General features: G+C 40.9%; 1 protein-coding gene across 2 annotated transcripts in view; it reads right to left on the bottom strand.

The window, feature by feature from the left end:
- Positions 1-15216, bottom strand: part of pitpnab (phosphatidylinositol transfer protein, alpha b) — a 68841-nt gene extending 53625 nt beyond the window's left edge. The window contains exon 1 of one of the 2 annotated variants that reach the window (XM_028806721.2): positions 15044-15216. In XM_028806721.2, coding sequence (XP_028662554.1) covers positions 15044-15063 — 20 coding nt within the window. In that variant the 5' untranslated portion in view covers positions 15064-15216. The remainder of the gene's footprint in view (positions 1-15043) is intronic. The other variant, XM_028806722.2, reaches the window with a different exon arrangement.
- Positions 15217-21633: the final 6417 nt, after the last annotated feature.

Raw genomic sequence — 21633 nt, 5'->3', positions numbered from 1 at the left:
CCCAAAATAAAGCCAAGACAAGAACAACAAAATAAGGACATTTCATTAACAAAATAAAACCCATAAGGAAAGGAACAACATTAGGGTGATTTAAAGTGGCACAACTAATAAATAAAAACAAGAAAACCATTGCCTGGCTGCCCCACTGGGCCTGACTAAATACAGATCTTTGCTCCAACTTAACACAGAGGACAGCTACAGCACTTGCCACCTATATTGCTCATCATGCCTTCAATAAATTCCTTAGTACCACTCCAAACCCTTTAGACAGTTGAGCACTTGCCAAACCCTTCCTCCCAACTCCACACTCCATGGCCACAGGATTGCCCTTTTAAACCCCTGCCTATGACCATTTCTAGACTTACTTTCAGTCCTCTTAAAATTAGCACGGGGTCTAGGCCAGCTCTGCATTTGAACTATGGGGGAATCACCTTTTCACCGTAAACATTCATAGATTTTTCTTAGTAAAAATGATATAAACATCTGGATGCATTAAGGACCTAATTATAAATATAAAGATTACACATGAGCTGTCAAGGTATATAAAAATCAAAATGGTGTTTTACATTAGGCAAAAAAAAGATTTAAGTTGCTTAATGCTCTTATGATACCGTTCTATGGTACACACCACAATTTAAACTGGCACTCGCCAGGACTGAAAAACAGACCGTGAGAAATGCAATGTCTTGCCTTCAATAATAACTGGTCATGCTGATTTAGCAGGTTTAACAAGTAACAGTGACTAAAGCTACAGCATAAATGTAAGTAATTACAAAGATCAAAAGTACTCCCAACTCTAAAGCATCTCCAGCATCAAAGAACACCACTGCGATTGCCACTCAGTTCTGAATGGGGTGTGTCACATGCATGTAAATGGGGGGGAGGGGGGGGGGGGGAATAGTTTTCAGGATCTGTGTACAAATTGTAATTCCACTCCTGGATGTGAGAGGGTGTTGTCATTCACATATTCTCCAAAAGCTCCAAGGCTCAAAAATATGAGAACCACCACCCACTTTTGCAAAAATCTCTTCCCCTTCCACTAATAATCTTTATAATGGCCACAACTACATCTGAACAAGAAGTCTTGTTACGGACTTGGCTCTGAAGAGATGGCGCTCATTTAAATGCTCTTTTTTCATTGCACAATTACTCCACAAAATACACGGGTCACCATCTGGTGCCTCAACCCTTTATATGTGCGATGCCTTATCTTTTACAGGGAATTCTCATATAAACATCCACACTCCACTCCCACTGGGCCAAAAAACCTAACATTCACATCTGTGAACTGTGCTTGGAAACACGATCACAAGATGAGCTTAGGAGAATGTGGAAACTCCAAACAATTTTCTATAGATACATTGGATTTCCTTTCACATCAAAAATGTGTGTGTGTGATTAACTGAAAACTGTAAATTTCCCTAAAATAAGTGAAGGCATGTGACTGAGTGTGCCCTATGATGGACTGATTTCTCAGGGTTAATTCCTACATTTGTGCAGATGCTGCCAGGGAAGTTTCCTGCCCAGTTTACCCCAGTATATATTTTGAAGGTTCAATAATTGATACATGCTACACATAGGTTAAAAAGGTACTGATTTAGGCTCTCTAGTTTAATAGAATTACAAAGATAATTAGAGCTTAATATCAAGTAGGTATCCATCTAGTCTACAGTGGTGTTCTTTTCAAGATTAGCAATGCACCAGCTACACGGATCTGCAACAATCTTTGAACCTCCTGCCTAATACTGTGTAGGTCCTTCTTGTGCAACCAAAACAGCTCTGACCTGTTAAGGCATGGAGATGCCCTGTAGTATCTGACACCAAGAAGTTATTAACAGCAGATCCTTCAAGTCCTTTAAGTTGCAAGGTGGGGCCCCATTGATCAGACTTCAAGCACATCCCAGAGATGCTTGATCCAATTGAGATCTGGGGTATATGGAGGGCAAGTAATTTTTCCATGCTCCTCAAACCATCATGGAATAATATTTGCAGTGCAGCAGAGTACATTAACCTGCTGAAAGAGGCCACCGTCCTCAGCAAATACCATAACCATGATGGAATGTACAGTATGTACTCTACTACTCTACCCAGCAGAACACTGCTCAAAGCATCACATTGACTCTCCTGGGTTGCATTGTTCCATTAGTGCATCCTGCTGCCATCACTTCCCAAGGTAAACAATGCACACACACCCGGCCATCCACAAAATCTAGAAAGAAAATGCGATTCATCAGACAAGGCCACCTTCTTCCATTGCCCACAGATCCAGTTCTAAAGCTCACATGGCTTTTGTGGGTGTTTTTGCACGGCCATTCTGACTGGTCTGCAGCTACACAGCCCCAAATGAAGCTAGCAGAGATACACTGTGTGTTCAGACACCTTTTTAATCACGGCCAGCATTACGTTTTTCAGCAACTTGTGCTACACAAGCTCTTTTGTGGGATCAGACCAAACAGGCCAGCCTTTGCTCCTCACACACGACAAAGAGCCTTGGGCGCCTGTGAACGTATCTCCAGCTCACCAGTGGTGCTTCCTTGGATCACTTTTGGTGGGAACTAACCACTGCACACTGGCAACACCCCAAAAGACCTGCTGTTTTGGGATGCTCTGACCTAGTTGTGTAGCCATCACAGTTTGGCCCTTGTCAGAGTCACTCGGATCCTTACACTTGCCCATTTCTCCGGCTTCCAACACATCACCTTCAAGAACTGACTGCTCACATGCTGCCTAATAATTCTTTGCATTTATATAGCTCTTTTCTCACTACTCAAAGCGCTCAGCAATTGCAGGTTAAGGGCCGTGCTCAAGGGCCCAACAGAGCAGAGTCCCTTTTGGCATTTACAGGATTCAAATCGGCAACCTTCTGATTGCCAGTGCAGATCCCTAGCCTCAGAGCCACCACTCTACCTAATATATCCCATCCCTTGACAGGTGCTTTACCATTCAGTGGTTTTAATATGGGTGATCGGTATATATTAACAGCCAGAAAAGATACAATGTAAATGGCAAATTCACACAACTGCTACTTCTTCCAGACCATCATCACTCCTCTGGCCCCATGTCACTGTGGGCAGCCCTGCCTTACATAGAGTGCCATCGTGCAGTCCTGCTCTGTGACACATCATCACAGTTCTTCCAGATCAGCAACAACCCTGGAATGATGAACTGTAACGACGACATAGCTTCTCTTTTTTGATTTCACTTCTTTTTTTTTTTCTTTTGGAGTAAAACTTTTGTGCACAGTTGTGAAATATATACACAACATACTGTATTAAACCATATTAAAAAGGAAAGAAATACTTAAAACAGTAGTGTCACAGAGCCTCTCTAATTAGGGCGTACATGACATGATGTTGTTAATCAGACTGGTTTGGCTTTAAATATGTTGTTTGCTAAAATGCCACACCCAGTGCATCAACAGATGATTGGGCACGCCAAACACTGCTGCATTTTATCAAAAGGGCTGCTCTTTAGTTCTGGCACACAGCACCATTTTCAATTAGTATCTTGGAATCCATGAATGGCACTTGACACCTATTAGGTCCTCCTTCTTTGCATACTGTGTGTTGGCTGAATTACAGCACAATGAATGCTGTGAGATGATTATTAATTTTGGCACAAATTGCAAAGGCTATTAGGCTAGAAAAGTTTAAAAGTGTAAAAATAAATAAATAAAAGGTTTAAAACGGACTAACACATTTTGTTTATGTTGACCATTAAACGAACTAGCGGCCTGTCCCAAGTTGGTTCCTACCAAGTAGCCAATGTTGAAATGAAGTAACGGTTACTCTGAACTATAAAAGTGGGTTAGAAAATTGATGGATCAAAGGATGTTATGCACACACGAGCACAAACACACGAGGCCATCAAAACAATACAATATATTATATAACAGGCAACTAAATTAAAGTGAAGAGTTTCATTTGATTGAAGTATTAAAAGTAGACAGAAAGAGAATATAAGAAAGCAAGTTTTTTGATAGCTCAATGTGTCCTTTCCAGGCAATCTTAGCATATTCAACATAGCAGCCCCCTTGGTCCGGACTGTAGAACCTCATCTCCTCAGGCAGTCTTTGCCCCCTGTCGATGCAGCCAATTCTTCTGAGCAAAACAGATGGATTATATACTGTATAGTAAGAAGTGATATGTGGCACACTCAAGGTCAAAACAGTGCTGGCTGTAACCTGAATGGCATAGTTAACTCAAATGGAGTAGACATGGATGGTCAATCTCTAGACTACTGATCTCTCCATCTGGTCAGCTATTAATGCAAAAACATGTTCTTTATAAAGGTCCAAGGCTCTGCTAACCATGAGCATCCCTTAAGGTGGTATACACATCTAGTGCATAATCCAAAAAGGCCTACTCTCCATATACTTGTATTTAAGTACAGCTGCACTTTACAGACTGATGACACCATTTTTGGCTGGATATCCTTTAGCTGCGCTACTACACATGCCGACTACGTCATGCTAGGACTAGCTACTGGTATAATTTACGAGTAACAGATGAACAAAAATACTTTCACTAAACTGACTATCCTGTCACAATATTTTTATAAATTCACAATATAGGTGATATCTACTGTGCATATATGCATTCAGCTTCACACCTGCTTAATCCAATAACTGTCTATTCTAACAGTAACCAGCAAGCCCGCGATTCTCAAAAGAATCGCAAATGCAAGAATGGCAATCACGTTCTGTTCCCTCCGATACTTGGAGGGATGAAATATCATGGAGGGTGGGTGCGTCCTGGGAAAGTTCATTTAATGAAATAAACATATTTGTACTAAAGCGGTTTCTTTTTGGAGCTGTGACTCAGTTGTAGGCGCCTTAGTTTATTGTTTTTATCCATGCAGTCTCTTTTTTGTTTTTCTATGGCTGTGTTGTCAGCGAGAAGTCGGTTGCTGACGCCGGCGGATTCGCGTGCTGAAGTGACCATGGCATTGGATCCGGGCATGGAGGGCTACATTACTAAACGAACGTGGTATATGTGGTGGTTTGGGCGGTCGCGTTCGGGCGGCTGTACAACCTGGCATGCACGCTTTACCTCAGGTTTAGTTCACAGGTCGTAGCCATGGTAAAGGGTAAAGTTTTCATTTAATTAAATAAACATATTTGTACTAAAGCGGTTTCTTTGTGTGGGCACCTTCGTTCATTCTTCCTATCCATACAGGCTCATTTACAGGTCGTAGCCATACGGGTTCGTGTTTGTATTACTAATCGTTGAGCTCCTTCCATTTGGAGCCGTGCCTCCTTTGCCTCTGCTGTGTCAGAAGCGCGTTGTGGGCGCGTTCGTTCATTGTGTTTATCCATACGGGCTCGTTTTGTATTTCTGTTAGTTGAGCTCTTTCATTGTGGAGCCGTGACGTCTTTGCTTCTGGTGTGTCTGAAGCGCGTCGTAGGAGCCTCCGTGTATTGTTTTTATCCATGCGGTCTCGTCTTTGTTGTTCTGTGGCTGTGTCGTTAGGTAGAAGTCATTTACTGTTAGGAAGCATACTCCAACTTACACACACTGACTGCTGGCACAGTGGATTAGAGAAGGTGTAGTTTACAGGTTGTGGTGTTTGGGCGCCACGCACTGACTCTGGGAACTACAGGCTCGGTTTTGTATTACAAATCGTTGAGCTCACAGGTTGTGTTGTTCAGGCATCACCTACCGACTCTGGGAAGCTGCTGGGTTTGACTCTGGGGCGCTGCGGCGCAGTGCGCATGCGCGTCGGTGCGTCCGCCATCCGTGCATAAATTAAACTGTGGTTTAGTAATGTAGATATGCAGAAGAAAGGGACTAAACTTGGAAAGGTACCAGTCCAATACAGATCATACTTATTCATACTTAGCCGATTTGAATTTACCAATTACCTTAGCTCGTAGCTCTTCAGGATGAGGGTGGAAGACTAAAATATCAGCAGAAAAATCCAAACATGGGCTCTGAGAGAGCATGTAAACTTCACCCTGTCAGGGCCTGGGCCAGGATTTTAGAGCTGCATTAACCACTGTGCTGTACAGTAGTAGAAATTTGAGCTGCTCACTAGATGTTTTCTCACAACACACACTTTAAATCAAAACTTTTTACTAAATCCATCTAACCCACTACATCCGTTGGGTATCATGTATGATCTTCATGATCCTATAGCATACAAGGACATGTGTTCCTCTCATCCACTATGTGCAGCACATCTGTCTGCATTCCACTAGTCAAGACTAACTGTCCTCTGATAAATGACAAAATGCCTCTTCTTCACAATGAATTTGTTTAAACTGCCAGTTGTTAAATGATTTTTGAAGCCTCAACGAATGTCCCACAGCCATTTGTATTGCTGCTGCTGCTGTCACCTCTGCTGTGAAGTAATTAAAGTCTGGTTTGACCACACTGTGCATATATACAGCTAAGATTAGATACTGTATGAAGGCTTCACCTGTTGTAAATGATAAACTTTTAACTTTATTATTTTTTTTAAATCTGGGCTCAACTCCCACCCCCCATATGCACCGTCTTAAGTACTTTTTTAATTTTACAACAGCACTAAAAGGCTACAGCAGACAGAGTTATGCAGCATACAATCCATAGAAGAGCAGATCTTTGTTGTCTTGCACAAGTACAATGAAATTACATTTGCAACTTCCATAGTCAATGCTATAAAGACAACAAATAAGATAAAAATAGAACAAACAAAAAATAAGACAATACAGTAAAATAAGAATGAAACAAACAAAATGTAATGGACAAAAAAAAAAAAAAAAACGTCCCTGTAGTAATAAACAGTATAACAGCTTAGATGTGCAATGCAGGAAGCAAACAAATAAGTATGGAAAAATATCAGTAAAACAGCAATATAGACACTGTGCACAGTATAAATAATATGACAATATGAACAATACAACATGCAAATATGTATGTATGTGTGTGTGTGTGTGTGTGTGTGGTCAGTTGTGCCAGACAAGTATATATAAACTCCTGCTTAACATTTACCATTTTCCTAATTTAATTTTCAAACATAATTCCACTTTTTAGAAAGATCAGTCTGTCCTGGGAAATTAAAAAAAAAAAAAAAAAAAAAAATGCAAATCTGAAACGACTACTTGGCTGAACACATAGCCCAATATGTCAGGCTTTACTGACTGCTTACTGCAGAAGTCTTTTCAACAACATCTTCACGTGGATAAGGGAGGCTGCAATGTTTCTGCTACACCTCTGGGGAGAACAAATTGAAGGCCATTTTCTAATTCTTTTCATAAATACAGTATGCTATATTTTGAGCGATTTGGAAGTATTTGTTTACCTTGTTAATAATTCCACAAATACTTGGCCCAGCCTTTGTGATTGTTCTTCCACAACGACCTTAAAATTCACTCAAGGAGTTGCCCATACTTGGCATTTGTCATCTTGAGCCAGTCTCAAATAATGCAAATCCTCAGGTTAACTCCATGCCAGCTTGACTGAGCAGTATGCCTAAACCCTCTGAAATGGAACTTGCACGCTTCATGGCAAACTGCAGATAAAATTTAAATTGGAAGTCTCTAAATTTGCTAGGTGTGACTAGGGGTATGCGTGGCAATGGCATGGCACAGTACCTAGAGTTGGTTTCTGTCTTGCGCCCAAATGTTGTCAAGATGGACACTGGCTCCCCATGATGTCAAACAATTTGGATCATCACGAAATTGTTTTATTCTTGTCACCCTTGAAGAAGCTCAACTTTATGATGCTTGATCTCTGAAGATGTAAGGCAGTAGTGCTGACAACTGGAATCTCTGTCACACAATTATTTCAGGATATTGTGCACAAATGGAACATATAGGTTGGTTAAATAGGGTCACACACAGAGTCAGTGATGGAGAATGAACAAGCAACCTAGTGCTTCAAGGTCCAGTGTCTTAGCAAATGGACCATAATAACTGCTATGAAGGAATACCCAGCAGTTTTCCTGAGCCATTCTTTTACATTGTGCCTTTTTATTCTTTCAGTCCTGACAGGTTTACAGCATTTCCTGATTGATGACTGGTGTGTTTGAATTTATTCAGTCACCGAGGACACTAACAGAGATGGGAGTGTTAAATCCAACTCCACCTTTTTCAATCCACACTGGATTACTCACTCTGTAAACTTTAACAGTAATCCTAGACTGCATGATGGATGAATGCTTATTCCACTTCTTAATGTCTGCTATGTTCTGTTATCCTCTTCTCAGACACCAAATGTAATCACTTGAACACATAAACTTGTACTCAAATACTTCTAGAGACACAAGAGCACAGTGGAATATTAAATATAAATAAAACATCTGAAAGGAGCTAGCCATTACCCCACAGTTCACAAAAGTGACCACTTTGTCACTGGGGGACTTTCAGATTTCTGTTTCCGAGTGAAAGCTTGCAAATAATATGTCCATAGGTGGACAGGGTTCAAAGTCTGAAAGGCCTTCAGATACCAGATTAAAACATACATTTATGATCGCGAGTGGTGTGCCAGCGATCGTTGTAATGTAGGAGGCAACTCTATATAAGGTACCAGTCCACTGCAGGGTAAACTCACACACATTCCTACAGTTACTCACATTAGGCAACTTTTGGAATTTGAATTAAACTAACACACATTACTTTGGGTTGCAGGAGGAAATATCCATGCAGACTTCGGAAGAAAATACAAACGGCATAGGGCCATGACCTGGCTTAAATCTGAACCGAGGTTTCTTGAACTGTGAGGCAGCAAAGCCTCTGTGCCACCACATGAAAGACGAAACCTTACAATGCATCTGAAACCCAACCATCTGCTGATTTTTTATATTAAAGAGCATATAAAATGATACACTAGAGAGCTGTGTGGCTTACTAAATACCCAGTATGTCTTCTTTTGCCAGCTTTCCACAACTCCTTTACTTAAAGCACTCCTTATAGTTTAAAAGATTAAGTAGGGGGCTGGGCTGGGAGTGCAACAAAGCAGTTCATCTTCACCTACATTTTAAGTCTGCCCCTCATGCAAAGTGCATACTTCAAAACATCTACCGCATATTAGACATCAAGAATATGTTCTCATATTTCACCACTGGCTTACAGGGTGACCCCGTGCAGCTCATTTACTTGCTATGAAAACATCATGTTCAATTGTTCACAGGAAGGAATTTTGAATGATGTTCCCTCTGAAGGTACTATATTACTAATGAACTGTTCCAGCTAATGAAATATTGTGACCTAGCACCTCTACGACATATATGTTGTGACAGTCTGTTTCACACCACAAAGGCAAACGCCAGTCCTGTTGCATGCCTCAGGCTAACTTAGATCTTCATTAGTCTGAGTGACCGTTTGGGTTATTGGCTAGGAGGAATGATGTCACTGTCCATTAAAGGTTGGTCCAAATGAGTGCTATTACCTGGACATTTGTGTCACCTACAGAGGGAAGGGAGGAGTACAGGAAGAGTGTAGAAACTCCCACGACTTCATACTGAAAGTCAGATCATTCCAAACTGAAAGCATAAAGACTAAGATGTTTACCTGTGATGCTGACTTGAACTTTAGGCAGGTATTGATTATCCAAACCTCTTCAAACCCCACTTATGAAGAAGACAAATGGGTGAATAGAGACATCCTTTTCTCAGAACTCTAACCCTTCAGCACCCAGGGTGAATCACTTAAGAAGTCATACATGACACTAGTTCAAAGAAATAAAGAAACCATTGTCTTACCAAATTTAAAACTACAACCTGCTCATATAAACTTGGCAAGCCTGACTTATGAAGGGTTCCCATGTTAAAATACTTTTTCTGAATGTTTGTTTTAGAATCGTTTGCTTAATATGACACAGAAATGAAAAATGGACATTAAGCACCAGACTACAAGCATTTCCAACTCCAGTATTCACAAGACAATTAGCGTTCTTGAGATTACTAAGCCAGCTCAGTTTTTTTAAAAAAAAGATATCCTCTTCTCTGTCAAGGTCAGACTTCTCCATTTCTTCCGTTCTGACCTGTTTGACATCACTCTGCTCCTTCTGGGTCAGGTAACAAGCAAAACCTCCAGTGCAGCATTCAGGAGGTCCTATCAAGTGAAACCAAAGTCAAGTATTGTGTGCAGAGGTCCGGGCACATTATTTGACCTCATATCAGGTTCACATCTTCGAGAGTTTCTTTAGGATCCCATTTTACGCTAGCTTAAACTGAAGCACAAAAATGTCTTTAGGAACTCAAATGCCACAGAGCTTGAAGGTGCAGTTTTCTTTAATTCTAGAAGCTACAGAGCAGCCAATCACGCTTATAATGTATCTACAGGTAGACGTCATCATGAAAAATAAGATGGCCTTGCTCCTCATTTATCCTTTTTGACATATAAAAACCCCACTGGGCATATTTCAAGTGTGTTCAAAACCCTAATTTTTCAATTCACACAACAGGGCAAAAGTGCCTTTTATTACCTGTAACACTGACTTTTAGAATTATTTTAGTTATCTCTCAAAAGCTTTGAAGGACAAGATTTTACCTGTTGCTGTATGCTGATCAAAGTCATACATTTTTAAACTTAATCATATCAGTTCAGGTTCATGGGAAACCACAAGCTTTAACTCCGTTTAGGCTGGAACCAGCCCTGGTAGGGGTGCCAGTCCATCCCAGGGCACACTCATTTGTACCAAGTCAATTTAAAGTTATAAATTAACTTAATAAGCCCATAAATTGGGCTTATTTGGAGTTGCAGATCTATGAAGCTTATCCCAGCAGACTGGGCACAAAGTAGGTAACAAAACTGGACCTGGCACTAGTATATCATGGAACTCACACTCTCTTTTACACACACACAAATACTGAACCTGTTTAGAATCATCAGTTAACCTAATACACACATCTTTAGAATACGGGAGGAAAACTTGAATACATGGGGAAAAGCCATGCAGTTCCCAAGGAGAATGTGCTCACTCTGTACAAATAGCAAATCCAAGACACACAATTCCAACCACAGTACAACCTTGCTACAACTGGTGTAGAGCAGGTTCCAAAATTTCACTCCCCAGAATACAGTTAGTTCTTCTTAGATCATCTACTACTGTGCAATATGTGGGCAAGCAAAGACACTGGTAACATGTTCTAGGACTATGCTGGCGACTCTAAGATTCACATCTGTCTGGAGACCACCCGTCTAGATGTCTCAGTCTTACACATATCTATAAATATACCTAACATCTTCTAGAATCCTTGAAGAAGTAGAAAAAAAAAATTCTCACCATTATAACCTCTCTTATGCAAGTCCTAATACAAACTAACAATTCATTTTCTGTTTATTTTATAGCATCTTTCTCTAGTGAACACCACTGAAAGATGGACAATAGACAGGTTAACTGAGTCACACAGGGGATCAGAGGAAGGAAATGAACCAGGGAACCTGTAGCATTCTAGTCCCAGTGCCATTAACACAAGGCCACAACTCTGATTAAATTTAATGCAAGGCCATGTAAAGTATTACATGTAGGAAGTAAAAACGTTAGATATGAATACACAATGGGAGGTCTGAAACTTTAACGTTGAGAAAATTATCTAGGAATCATTAAACTTGCCACAATTTACATGCAAACAGAGTACAGAAGCCATTAATCAGGCTAAAAGGAGGTTAGGTTATAGGTTACGATAAGGAGACTGCAAGTCAAGGGGAATTAGGCTTAAGTTATATAAGGCACTAGTCAGGCCTTCCCTGGAGTACTGTTCAGTATTGGTCTCCATGTTACAAAAGCAACATAGCACCACTAGAGAAAGTCCAGAAGAGAATCTATATTACTAACCGAGAAAACACCGGATATGGACGCAGGGACACGGCGATGGGACCATGAGACGTACTGCGCAGGCACGCGTTCCATAAACCGCAAGCGAAGTCATATCCACCGTGAACAAAGGAGTCACGGCCCAAGAACGAAAGAGCTCAACTAACGTGAATGAGAAATGAAGCAACAACGCACCCATACCTACCACTAACGACACAACCACACAGAAAAGAGAATTCTGCGCTGCACCCCAGAGTCAAATGTGAGAGGCTACGGAGGCCCCACAGGTCCACAAAGATAGTACGAAAGGTGCAGGCGTCACCGCCATATTGTGAGTGGCACTACTGCGGAGTGAAGGCGCAGGCGTCACTGCCATATTGTGAGTGGCACTACTGCGGAGTGAAGTTAGGAATAATGTGCTGCTTGGGATTGTACAAACCGCTGAACGCTTTACACCGAATTCAAACACAATACAGCTCAACGATACAAACACAAGCCCACCTGGATAAGATCAATGAACACAGGCGCCTACAACGCGCGTCTGAAACTGCGGAAGCAAAGCACCTCGACTGACGGATATACAAAAACAAGCCCGCCTGGATACAATCAATGAACGCAGGCGCCTACAACGCGCATCTGAAATGCCACGGGCAAAGCGGGCATGGCTCCAAAACGAACGAGCTCGACTAATGTATTTCAGGATACCCAATGCCGGGGGTAGGCGAGCGAAGCGAGCAGGGGGCAGAGCCCCCTTGTGACTAGACTGATTCAGAAACTTCAAATGAATTAAACATCAAGATTAAGAGGTATCATGATTGACGCTTTTAAAATGATTATAACAATTAGTACAGTAGATCCGTTTTAATTTAAATTCTTCAACAGGGACACAGATGGGAAACTTGTTATAGGTAGATCATGTTACTGACATTAGAAAGTTTTTCTTTACTACACGTGTCTATGGTTCTCTGTATAAAGTATAATGTAGTGTGGTACTTTTGAAAAACTTTTCAAAACTGGATTTTGGTAAAAAAAAAAAATCTGCATAAGGCCAGGAAAGCTTTGTTGGCCTTAAAGACTATTTCTCCTGATAAGTTCTCAAATGTTCAAACAAATCAGTCTTTATCACATCTTTCACATTGAACAATACAACAGTGTGCTTTACAAACAAAAAAATAAGTTCCTTTCAAAGCAAAGCATAATGGTTAATTCATTACATGTTATACTCTGTACTGGAAACCAATACTTTTATATATTGCATATCACACAATAAACAAATTATCAAGACAACTATTTAAAATGTACACGAATTCAGTAGATTGCCCAGCCATTGCCTATTGCAAAGTCTAGAGTGACATCCTTTTAAGTGAGCCCAGTTTACTAACAGGTTCCAATGGACAACTAAGCGAGTACAAAAATGGATGGATACATTCATTCCTCCCATTAATAGTCTAAGCCTGCATAATCCGCGTGTATGGCCTGCTATTCTAATCCCATTAAAATGGGCTCTCGAATTACCAGTGTCCTCACATAATAATTTAAAATTACCAGCCATCCTCTGGTGACTAGTCCCGTGCGAACAGGACCACAGTTCTCATCTTTCACGTCACCTGGATATTAATTTTGCGCTCCACTGCCTCTTTCGAGCATCTGACGAGCGCGGTTTGGGGTCTCTTTGGTGTAGAGGTGTCCTGCTGATGCTGAACTAATTTATTCAGTTGCACTGGATCTACTTAGTGACAGGCTGGCGATCTCTTCCACACCGGCGAGGGGCAGGTGAAGGTCAGCACTGTACCTGATACCAAAGGCGGTACAAATAGAAGCACTTTCTTGCAAGTGCCAGCGCCGGGGTTTCAAAGACGCAGAATGTTAATGACGAATGTGACAAGGCGCCTGCGTTTCACACACGCCAGCGAGGCCGATCTCGTTTCGGTCAGAGAAGACGATAATGATTACTGTCCCTGGCGTTATTAATAAACCACATTACGTCAGACATGGTGCGGCAGCCCGGATCCGCATCAAGCGCAGCTGCGGAGCGACGTGAAGCTACGCTGAATCGGGGACCGAGTGAGCACAGGTTGCAGTGTGGAAAGCGCGGCTTATCCAGAATCGGGACAGCTTAAAATGTCAGTATGACAATCACAGTGGGAACGGTGGGTGAATTAATATGGGAACTGAAATGTAGTAAATTATTATACTAAGCAAAACTTTAAGATTACGCATTATTATGACAAGTATATGAATTATTGGCATTCAAATACTGTATGTAAACATGACAAGATAATACCGACAACATGGAAGAGTGAATAGCATATGTGAGCTAAAACACCTTGACGTATGCAAATTAAAACCCCGACGGAGGTAATAAAACAACTACAGTTTGTAGGAAGCTCCAACCCGTTTAAAACATTAAGCGGGGCTTCGGTGAAATTTCCAATCGTCTTTCAGTAATTGCCCTCCAGTATTTTCCTTGACTTTCACACCTCACCTGTTCAAATTTTGCCTTGCATCCTAACAAGTTCTCTGCCTCTCACCCACTTTACACTTTTCGTCTTCACTCACTCCATCTCTCGCCCTTGTCATCACCGCTCCGTCGTTTTCTTTTCCCCAATGACCCCCCCCCCCCATCTATACCTCTTTGCAACATGCCTCCGTTTTTCCTTTTGCCTCACATTTCCTCCTTTCACTTATATTACGCTTACCCCTCTACCTCCTTATCCCAATTGCCCAGTCCCGTTCCTTTACTTTTCCCCACCTTTTCCACTCCACTTCCTTCTGCGGTTTACTTTTCTGTCAGCCTGCATCTCTTCTGACCCCAAATCTTTTCGCTACATTCTGTATCTCCTTTCCGTTTTCTCTCCGTGCCCGTGCCTACTCCAGCTCTTGCTTTCCTTTCCCTCCTCTTGCCTTCAGTTTCCTCACCCCGTGTACTCCCTTCATTTTGCCCTTGTCTACTTCATGCTCATCAAGCTGGCATTGCCTTTCTTCACTTTCGTCTCCCGTTTGTCGCCTTTACCCTATTTGTCCTTCCCCTTGCGCTCTCTATCATACGTTTCATTTGCTCCACTTTGCTCTCTACTGCCCCACATTCCTTATCCTGGTTCTCGTCGCCCAGTCTGCCCCCTCCTTGCGCCCTACAGCCCCTCTTCGACGTACATCTGATTTCACCGCGCCGCGTACAGCCGTAGGTTGAGGAGTCGAGCCTCCGCGAGGTGCAACGACGCCTCCAACCACATCTGTCGACGAGCGGTCTGGCAGTCACGGTCAAGGCTTCCGCGAAATTGCACCGAGGCTCGGATACTCACAACTCCTTGATGAGCACCATCTTCTTAGCGGGTGTCGGTGTCCGTGCGCGTCCTTTTGAGCAGAATAATAACACAGCCACCCAAAATCCCAGCAGATGTTGCGCTTTGCGCTCCTCTCCTCCCTTCGACTCTACTATTTCCCCTCCCTCTCTATCTCTCTCTCTCTCTCTCCCTCTCTTCTTCTGGGTTTTATGGCGGTTAGCAGACCAACGTAAATGGTGCATTACCGCCACCTACTGAGCTGGAGTGTGGAGCAGCGACTCAGGAAGTATACCTTACGGGGGGTGGAGGTGATGAAGAGAAAAAAACCCTCAAATAATAACAAAAAGTCCAACACTTAAAAAAAAGATCAAATAAGCATTCGAGACACTATATTGCCAACACTATCCTAATATACCTACCTTTGTAATAACCTCCTGTCCGACAGATTGCAGGTTTTTTTTTTAAAAAACATGCATTCTTTGCTCCTTATACGCAGTACACTCCAGTAATATACGCTTTACTGTTTCAGGATAAATACATTTTCTGCATATCCTTGTGTGATGTTTGTTTATTCTAAACAGTGAATAATTTAAGCCTGTGTGCCTAAGACGTCACAGTGTGATGATGACTTCTCCCCTTCTATTTCTGCTTTCTAATTTGCTCTTTCCCACCACCTTTGGAATTTCATATAGATGCCTTCCTTTCTTATCTTTACCCCAACTCTGTTGCCAGATTGATTTAATGGATGTTTTATTAAGGTTTTGGCTCCCCTTTATGCAGTGGCACTGTTACATTTATATTGTTAATACTGAATGACTGCTTAGCCAAGTTATCAGCTACCTCATTTCCCTGAGCAAGAACCCATAGGAAATAAACAGCTATGACCAGGATATTTAATTTCCACAACTGTTGCTGTTTCTCTATTAATATATCTGGCCTACGTTTGGAATTTACTGACTTAATACAGACCTCTTACCCACAGAAACAAAGCTGTCACAATAGTAAAAATATGGCCGGAGCAAGTCATATCAAAGCTTACAGACTGCTTTGAATGCACACAGTGGGAACTATTTGCACAGCAGGCTATACGGGGACACAGAGATAGACCTGGAGGAATACACATCCACTGTTCTGTTCTGCGTCCGTAACTACAGTATGTGCACAATGTCACTAGGGAGAAGAAGATAAAACATTTTCCAAATACAAAACCATGCATTTAGACCTGGGGATCCCATAGCCTAAAGGGTTGCCAGGTCAAACCTGAAAAAAAAGGTATTAAAAAGGCCAAAGACATCTACAGGAAACACGTGGAAGATCATTTTTACAGCATGGGTACCAGGGGCAAGTGGAAAAGCATTAGAGCTATTACTGACCACAAAAGCAGCCCGGGCTCTCCCCACAGTGATGTCACATTGGCCAATGATCTCAACACCTTTTTTTGCCTGTTTTGAATCTAGCAACCTTACTCCACCTGGAAAGAATACAGCCACAGAGGATGCCAAGTCTCCCACCTTCAGACTGAGCATGTATGATGTACGGCACACGCCTTGGAAAGCTGCTGGACCAGATGGATTTTCAGGACGGGTGCTTAGAAACTGTGCTGAGCAGCTTGCTGAGGTATTTACAAATATCTTGAATCTCTCCTTGGTGTTGGAAATGGTCCCTGCATGCCTTAAATCAGCCATTATTGGGCCAGTGCTGAAGAAAACCAACATCAGTAATATGAATGATTATCGTCCAATCACTCAGCCACCAATAATAATGAAGTGCTTTGAAAGACTGTCTCTCTCTTATGACATTAAAGCCAACCTCTCCCCCTGCTCCCTGGAATAAATAGATCTACAGAGGGTGTCATGTCTCTAGCCCAGCACACAGCCCTGACTCATCTAGAGGAACAGAGTACTTATGTGAGGATGCTATTTGTAGACTATATCTCTGCTTTCAATACTGTTGTCCCCTCTCAGCTCATCCATAAACTGCACCAGTTGGGCCTCAGCATACCACTATGTAATTGGATCCTCAGCTTCCTGTCCGAGTGCCATCAGGTGGTACAGTTGAGCACCCATTTCTCCTCCACCATAACCCTGACCACGGGCGCAGTGTAAGGCTGTGTACTTAGCCCCATCTTCTACTCCCTCTTTACTCACAATTGTGCACCTGCATATACCATAAACACCATCATTAAATTCAACAGTCATTGAAATAATTTCCAATAATGACGACTTGGCCTACAGAACACAGGTGAAAAATCTGGTGAGATGGTGCTCTGTGAACAACCTATCCCTCAACACAGGGAAGACCAAGGAGATCAACATCGAATTCAAAAGATCACATGATGAGTATCACGCTCCCATTTTCATCAATGGGGAAAGGGTGTATTGTGCATCAAGCTTTAGGTTCCTGGGGATGTAAATCGCCAGGGACGTTTCATGGACAGCTAACGCCACGGCACTGCTGAACAAGCACAGCAATGGGTGTTTTTCTTAAAAATGTTGTAAATAGCTGGAATCCCTTGGCAGGTGCTGCTGACCTACTACTGCTGCACCACAGAGAGTATTTTAACCCATTGTATTTGTGTGTGGTATCTCAGCTGCAGAGCTGCTGATCGGAAAACTCTACAGAGGATCATGTCAAGAGCGCAGTGGATTATCAGGATACAGTTTACAGCCCTGGAGGACATCTATAGTACACGCTACCTCATGAAAACCACCAGCATCTGCATGGATTCCACTCACCCATGCCACAGTTTATTTCAACTTCTCCCATCTGGCGAACGCTACACTTCATGCATGGACTTCAAAGCTCAGAGAAAATTTCATCCCAAGAGCTATAAAGGCACTCAATCAGTCCATTAAGTGCACCAGGTAGAGCACTTTGTAGAGCACACATGTATATGTACTTATGTTTTCATATTGTAGCATATTTCTATTGTTCAATTATGCTATGTTTGCCATTTTATGAAAATACTTTTTTGTGGAGGAGCTGCATATTGAATCTTATTGTACCGTGTACAATGACAATAAAGTAATTCAGTTCAATTGAGCTCAACACAATTCAATTAATACTTGATAAAACAGATATTGAATCAGAAAAAAATCAGTACATGCAATGGGAAAAATCATGGTGGAAAAGCCAAAATAGGTACACGGGGAACAAATTCATATTTAAATACCCCAAGATTTTTTTGCCCATTCATTTCCCAACCATCCAAAACTGACTACTTTATTACTAAGGTGTTCCCAACAGTCTTCTAGTGATGCTGATACTGGATGTCTGCCGTTGTGTTCCCTCAAATGAATCCAGTAGACTACTGCCAATTGCATTCTGCATAAATACAAAGGTATCTCCTCCATTTCTACTAATATTGCTGATACTGGAGAGGATTTCATAGCACCACTACATATTCTCAAAGCCTGGGTGGGCTTGATTTGAACATGGGGTTTTAATACCGCCCGTGACGGTGACCCACATGCAATGCATTCATAATCAATTATAGTTCTAATAGCTGAAATATACAGCTGTTTAAGAGACTTCCTATTTGGACCTCAATCACACCCAACTAAACACCTGAGAACATTAATGGTTTTCTTACATTTGGATGGGACTACATGCACTCCTTTGTGGAGTCCCATTCTCTATATCATATTCTTTTGAAAATGATGATCCCACCCTGACCTTTATCTTCCTTTCATCTAGAAAACCTCTGATCCAGTTGAACATTCTTCCACCTATTGCCATCTTTTCAAGTTTGATCAATAACTCTTTTGTCCATAATATATCATATGCTTTCTCTACATCAAAGAAAACTGCTATCACAAACTCTTTATTAACTTGAGCCTTATGAATATCTGATTTCAAACTCAGTACCAAGTACAGTACATTGTCATTCTCCCTTTTCAAAATCCAGCTTGAAGCACAGCTAATTTTCCATGACTTTCCAAAAAATAATTTAATCTTGCAAATACCATGTGTTCCTTTATCTTACATATATGAGGCATCAGTGAGATGGGTCTGTAACTGGATCGGTTTGACTGATTATTATTAGGTTTTAATAAAGGAATGACAACTGCTACCTTCCATGATGAGGGGAGTTTCCCTTCTTCCCATATTCCATTAAATAATTCCAAAATCAACAGAAGATTAAATTCTGATAAATTAGAAAACATACAACATATGTCGTCTTCCCCAGGCGATGACTGTCTTGCACTATTAGTTGCTGATTTAAGCTCTAATAATGCAAATTCAGCACCCAAACTAGAGTCAGACAAATCTCTTTCCACATCATTCTGTGGATTGCGTACTAAAACTGCTTCTCCACAAAACATTTGTTCTTTACTTAAATTTACTGAGCTATGTATCTTAACAAATGTTTTTGCTAATAATGCTGTTTTTAATGTCAGTTGCTGCTACATTTTCTCCCTCAACCAGAACCAGCAGTAAATTTGGTTTATTATATCCTCCCGACTTCTGTATCATGCTCCATATTTCTCCTACCTGAATCTTTTCCCAATACTATCACAGTATGTTCTCCAGTGTAGTCTTTCTGCCCATCTCACTTCTCTCCTAATAACTGCTTGTGCTCTTTTTTATAATATAAAAGCACAGTATGAATAACGTTGCCTTACTTTCCTGAATGCCTCATTTCTCTCTTTTATTATAGCCTTTTTACACTCTTCAGCCCACCAAAGGACTATTTTCCTCCTGCTACCACATTTTGATCTGGGAATTGCTTCTTTAGCTATTGATTTAATTGCATCAGACACAACATCATAGCTCAACTCGGTATCCTCCATATCTAGCTGATCTGGAAATCTGCTTTTACATAAATCTTTATATAACTCCTATTTTGCCATTTTAAAATTCCATCTATAGATACATCTTCATCTTTCCTTTGCTGTGCTTTTATACCCAGTTTACATGTAATATAGAAATGATCACTCCCCATTATGATGCTGTTATCCACTTCCCATTCACATGTTCTCGCTTGATCTCATGACACCAGAGTAAGGTCTATAGCTGAAACAGTATTATTATATAGATTCACTTTTGTTCCTCTACCATCATTCAAATACACATAACATTTCTCTTTCAGGAATTTTTCTAATATTGCCCCATTTTTATTTGTGCTACTACATCCTCACATTGTACTATGAGCATTGAAGTCCCCACACCATATACTCTTAGTTTTCCTATTTCCACCCACTTCTTCTAATATTTCATGTATTAATTTTTGTTATAATAATTTACTATCTGAATTGTACTGTTCCTTTCCCAAATTTCAATTGTAACTGACTCATTATCCACCCCAACTTCCAAAACTCTATGTGCTATCACATTTCTGATAAAGTTAGCTACTCTTCCTCTATTTCCTTTTTTTCTATCATATCTTTTATCAACATATCCTTGTACAGTAAAACGTAAATGAGATTTCAGCCACGTTTCCTGTACACATATTATATGTGTTTTTTTTGATAACCCACCAATATATTTCATAAACTCAAATTAATTTGTTAACAAACTTCTCACATTCTATTGCAATACTAAAATTACCGTTACTAGTCCTACTTTGATGTTTAAGTGCTGTTGCCTCCTCCCTGTAAAGCATCACTAATAATGTCTACAATTAAGTCCTTTACTTCTAGATATTTTTCCGTAGCTTTCAAAATGATCTTTTCTCTGTTTTACTTTTGGCTTATGCTGAACAATTTACCACATCTACCACAAAAGTAACAAACTTCACATTTTCTACAATTAATGTTTCCTTTATTATAAAGCTATGCACTTTACTAATCATCTCAGATTTGTGAGTACTTTTAACATTACTCTGCCCCTTTGAAACACTATTCTGTACTCTCTGAAGAGCTTCCACATATGATATGCCCATTTCAATTCATACCTGCAGCACTTTTACTGCTCTTTTATGAATAGGACATGTTCTCCTCCACAATTAATACATTTTGGCCTGACTACTTCTCCACACTTTCCATATTCACATTCTTCACCACACCTACAACATTGTTTTTTGCATTCACAAACTATTGCTATATTTTTTTTATTTTGTAAACTTTATTAATCTCCATGTCTTTTCACATTATTTTTGGGGGTCAAAGTGCAGAGTCATCTATTGTACAGCACCTTTCGAGCAATTTTAAGGATAAGGGTTTTGCCCAAAGGCCCAACGAAGTAGGATCCCTTCTGGCAGTAACAGGATTTGAACTTGCAACCTTCCAGATACCAGCACAGATCCTTAGTTTCAGAGCCAATACTTCACCTTAATGCCCAAACGTCTGCACTTGAAACATCTCAAAGGAGGTGGTTCATATACTCGGACCAAGTAAGTCATGTAATTTAAATGAACTTTATCCAGCAGATCCCTCCCATCAAACCTGATCATCATTGACAGTGCTTGGAGCTCAAGTTTCATATTCTGTAGTCATTTAAAGTCACTGCTGGTCGACTGCTGGTCTGCTCCTCAAGTTTGATTTTGTGATGTGCTTGACATCCTCCGAGCTGCATACTGTTTATAACAAAGTCACAGTTGAACCAATAGCTAGATGCTATATGCACAAATAAAACATGATTCCTTTATAAAAGATTGCATTTTTTTA

This window comes from Erpetoichthys calabaricus, chromosome 8 (assembly GCF_900747795.2).
Source record: "Erpetoichthys calabaricus chromosome 8, fErpCal1.3, whole genome shotgun sequence".
NCBI classification, from domain to species: domain Eukaryota; kingdom Metazoa; phylum Chordata; class Cladistia; order Polypteriformes; family Polypteridae; genus Erpetoichthys; species Erpetoichthys calabaricus.
This window is presented reverse-complemented; position numbering and strand designations above follow the sequence as displayed.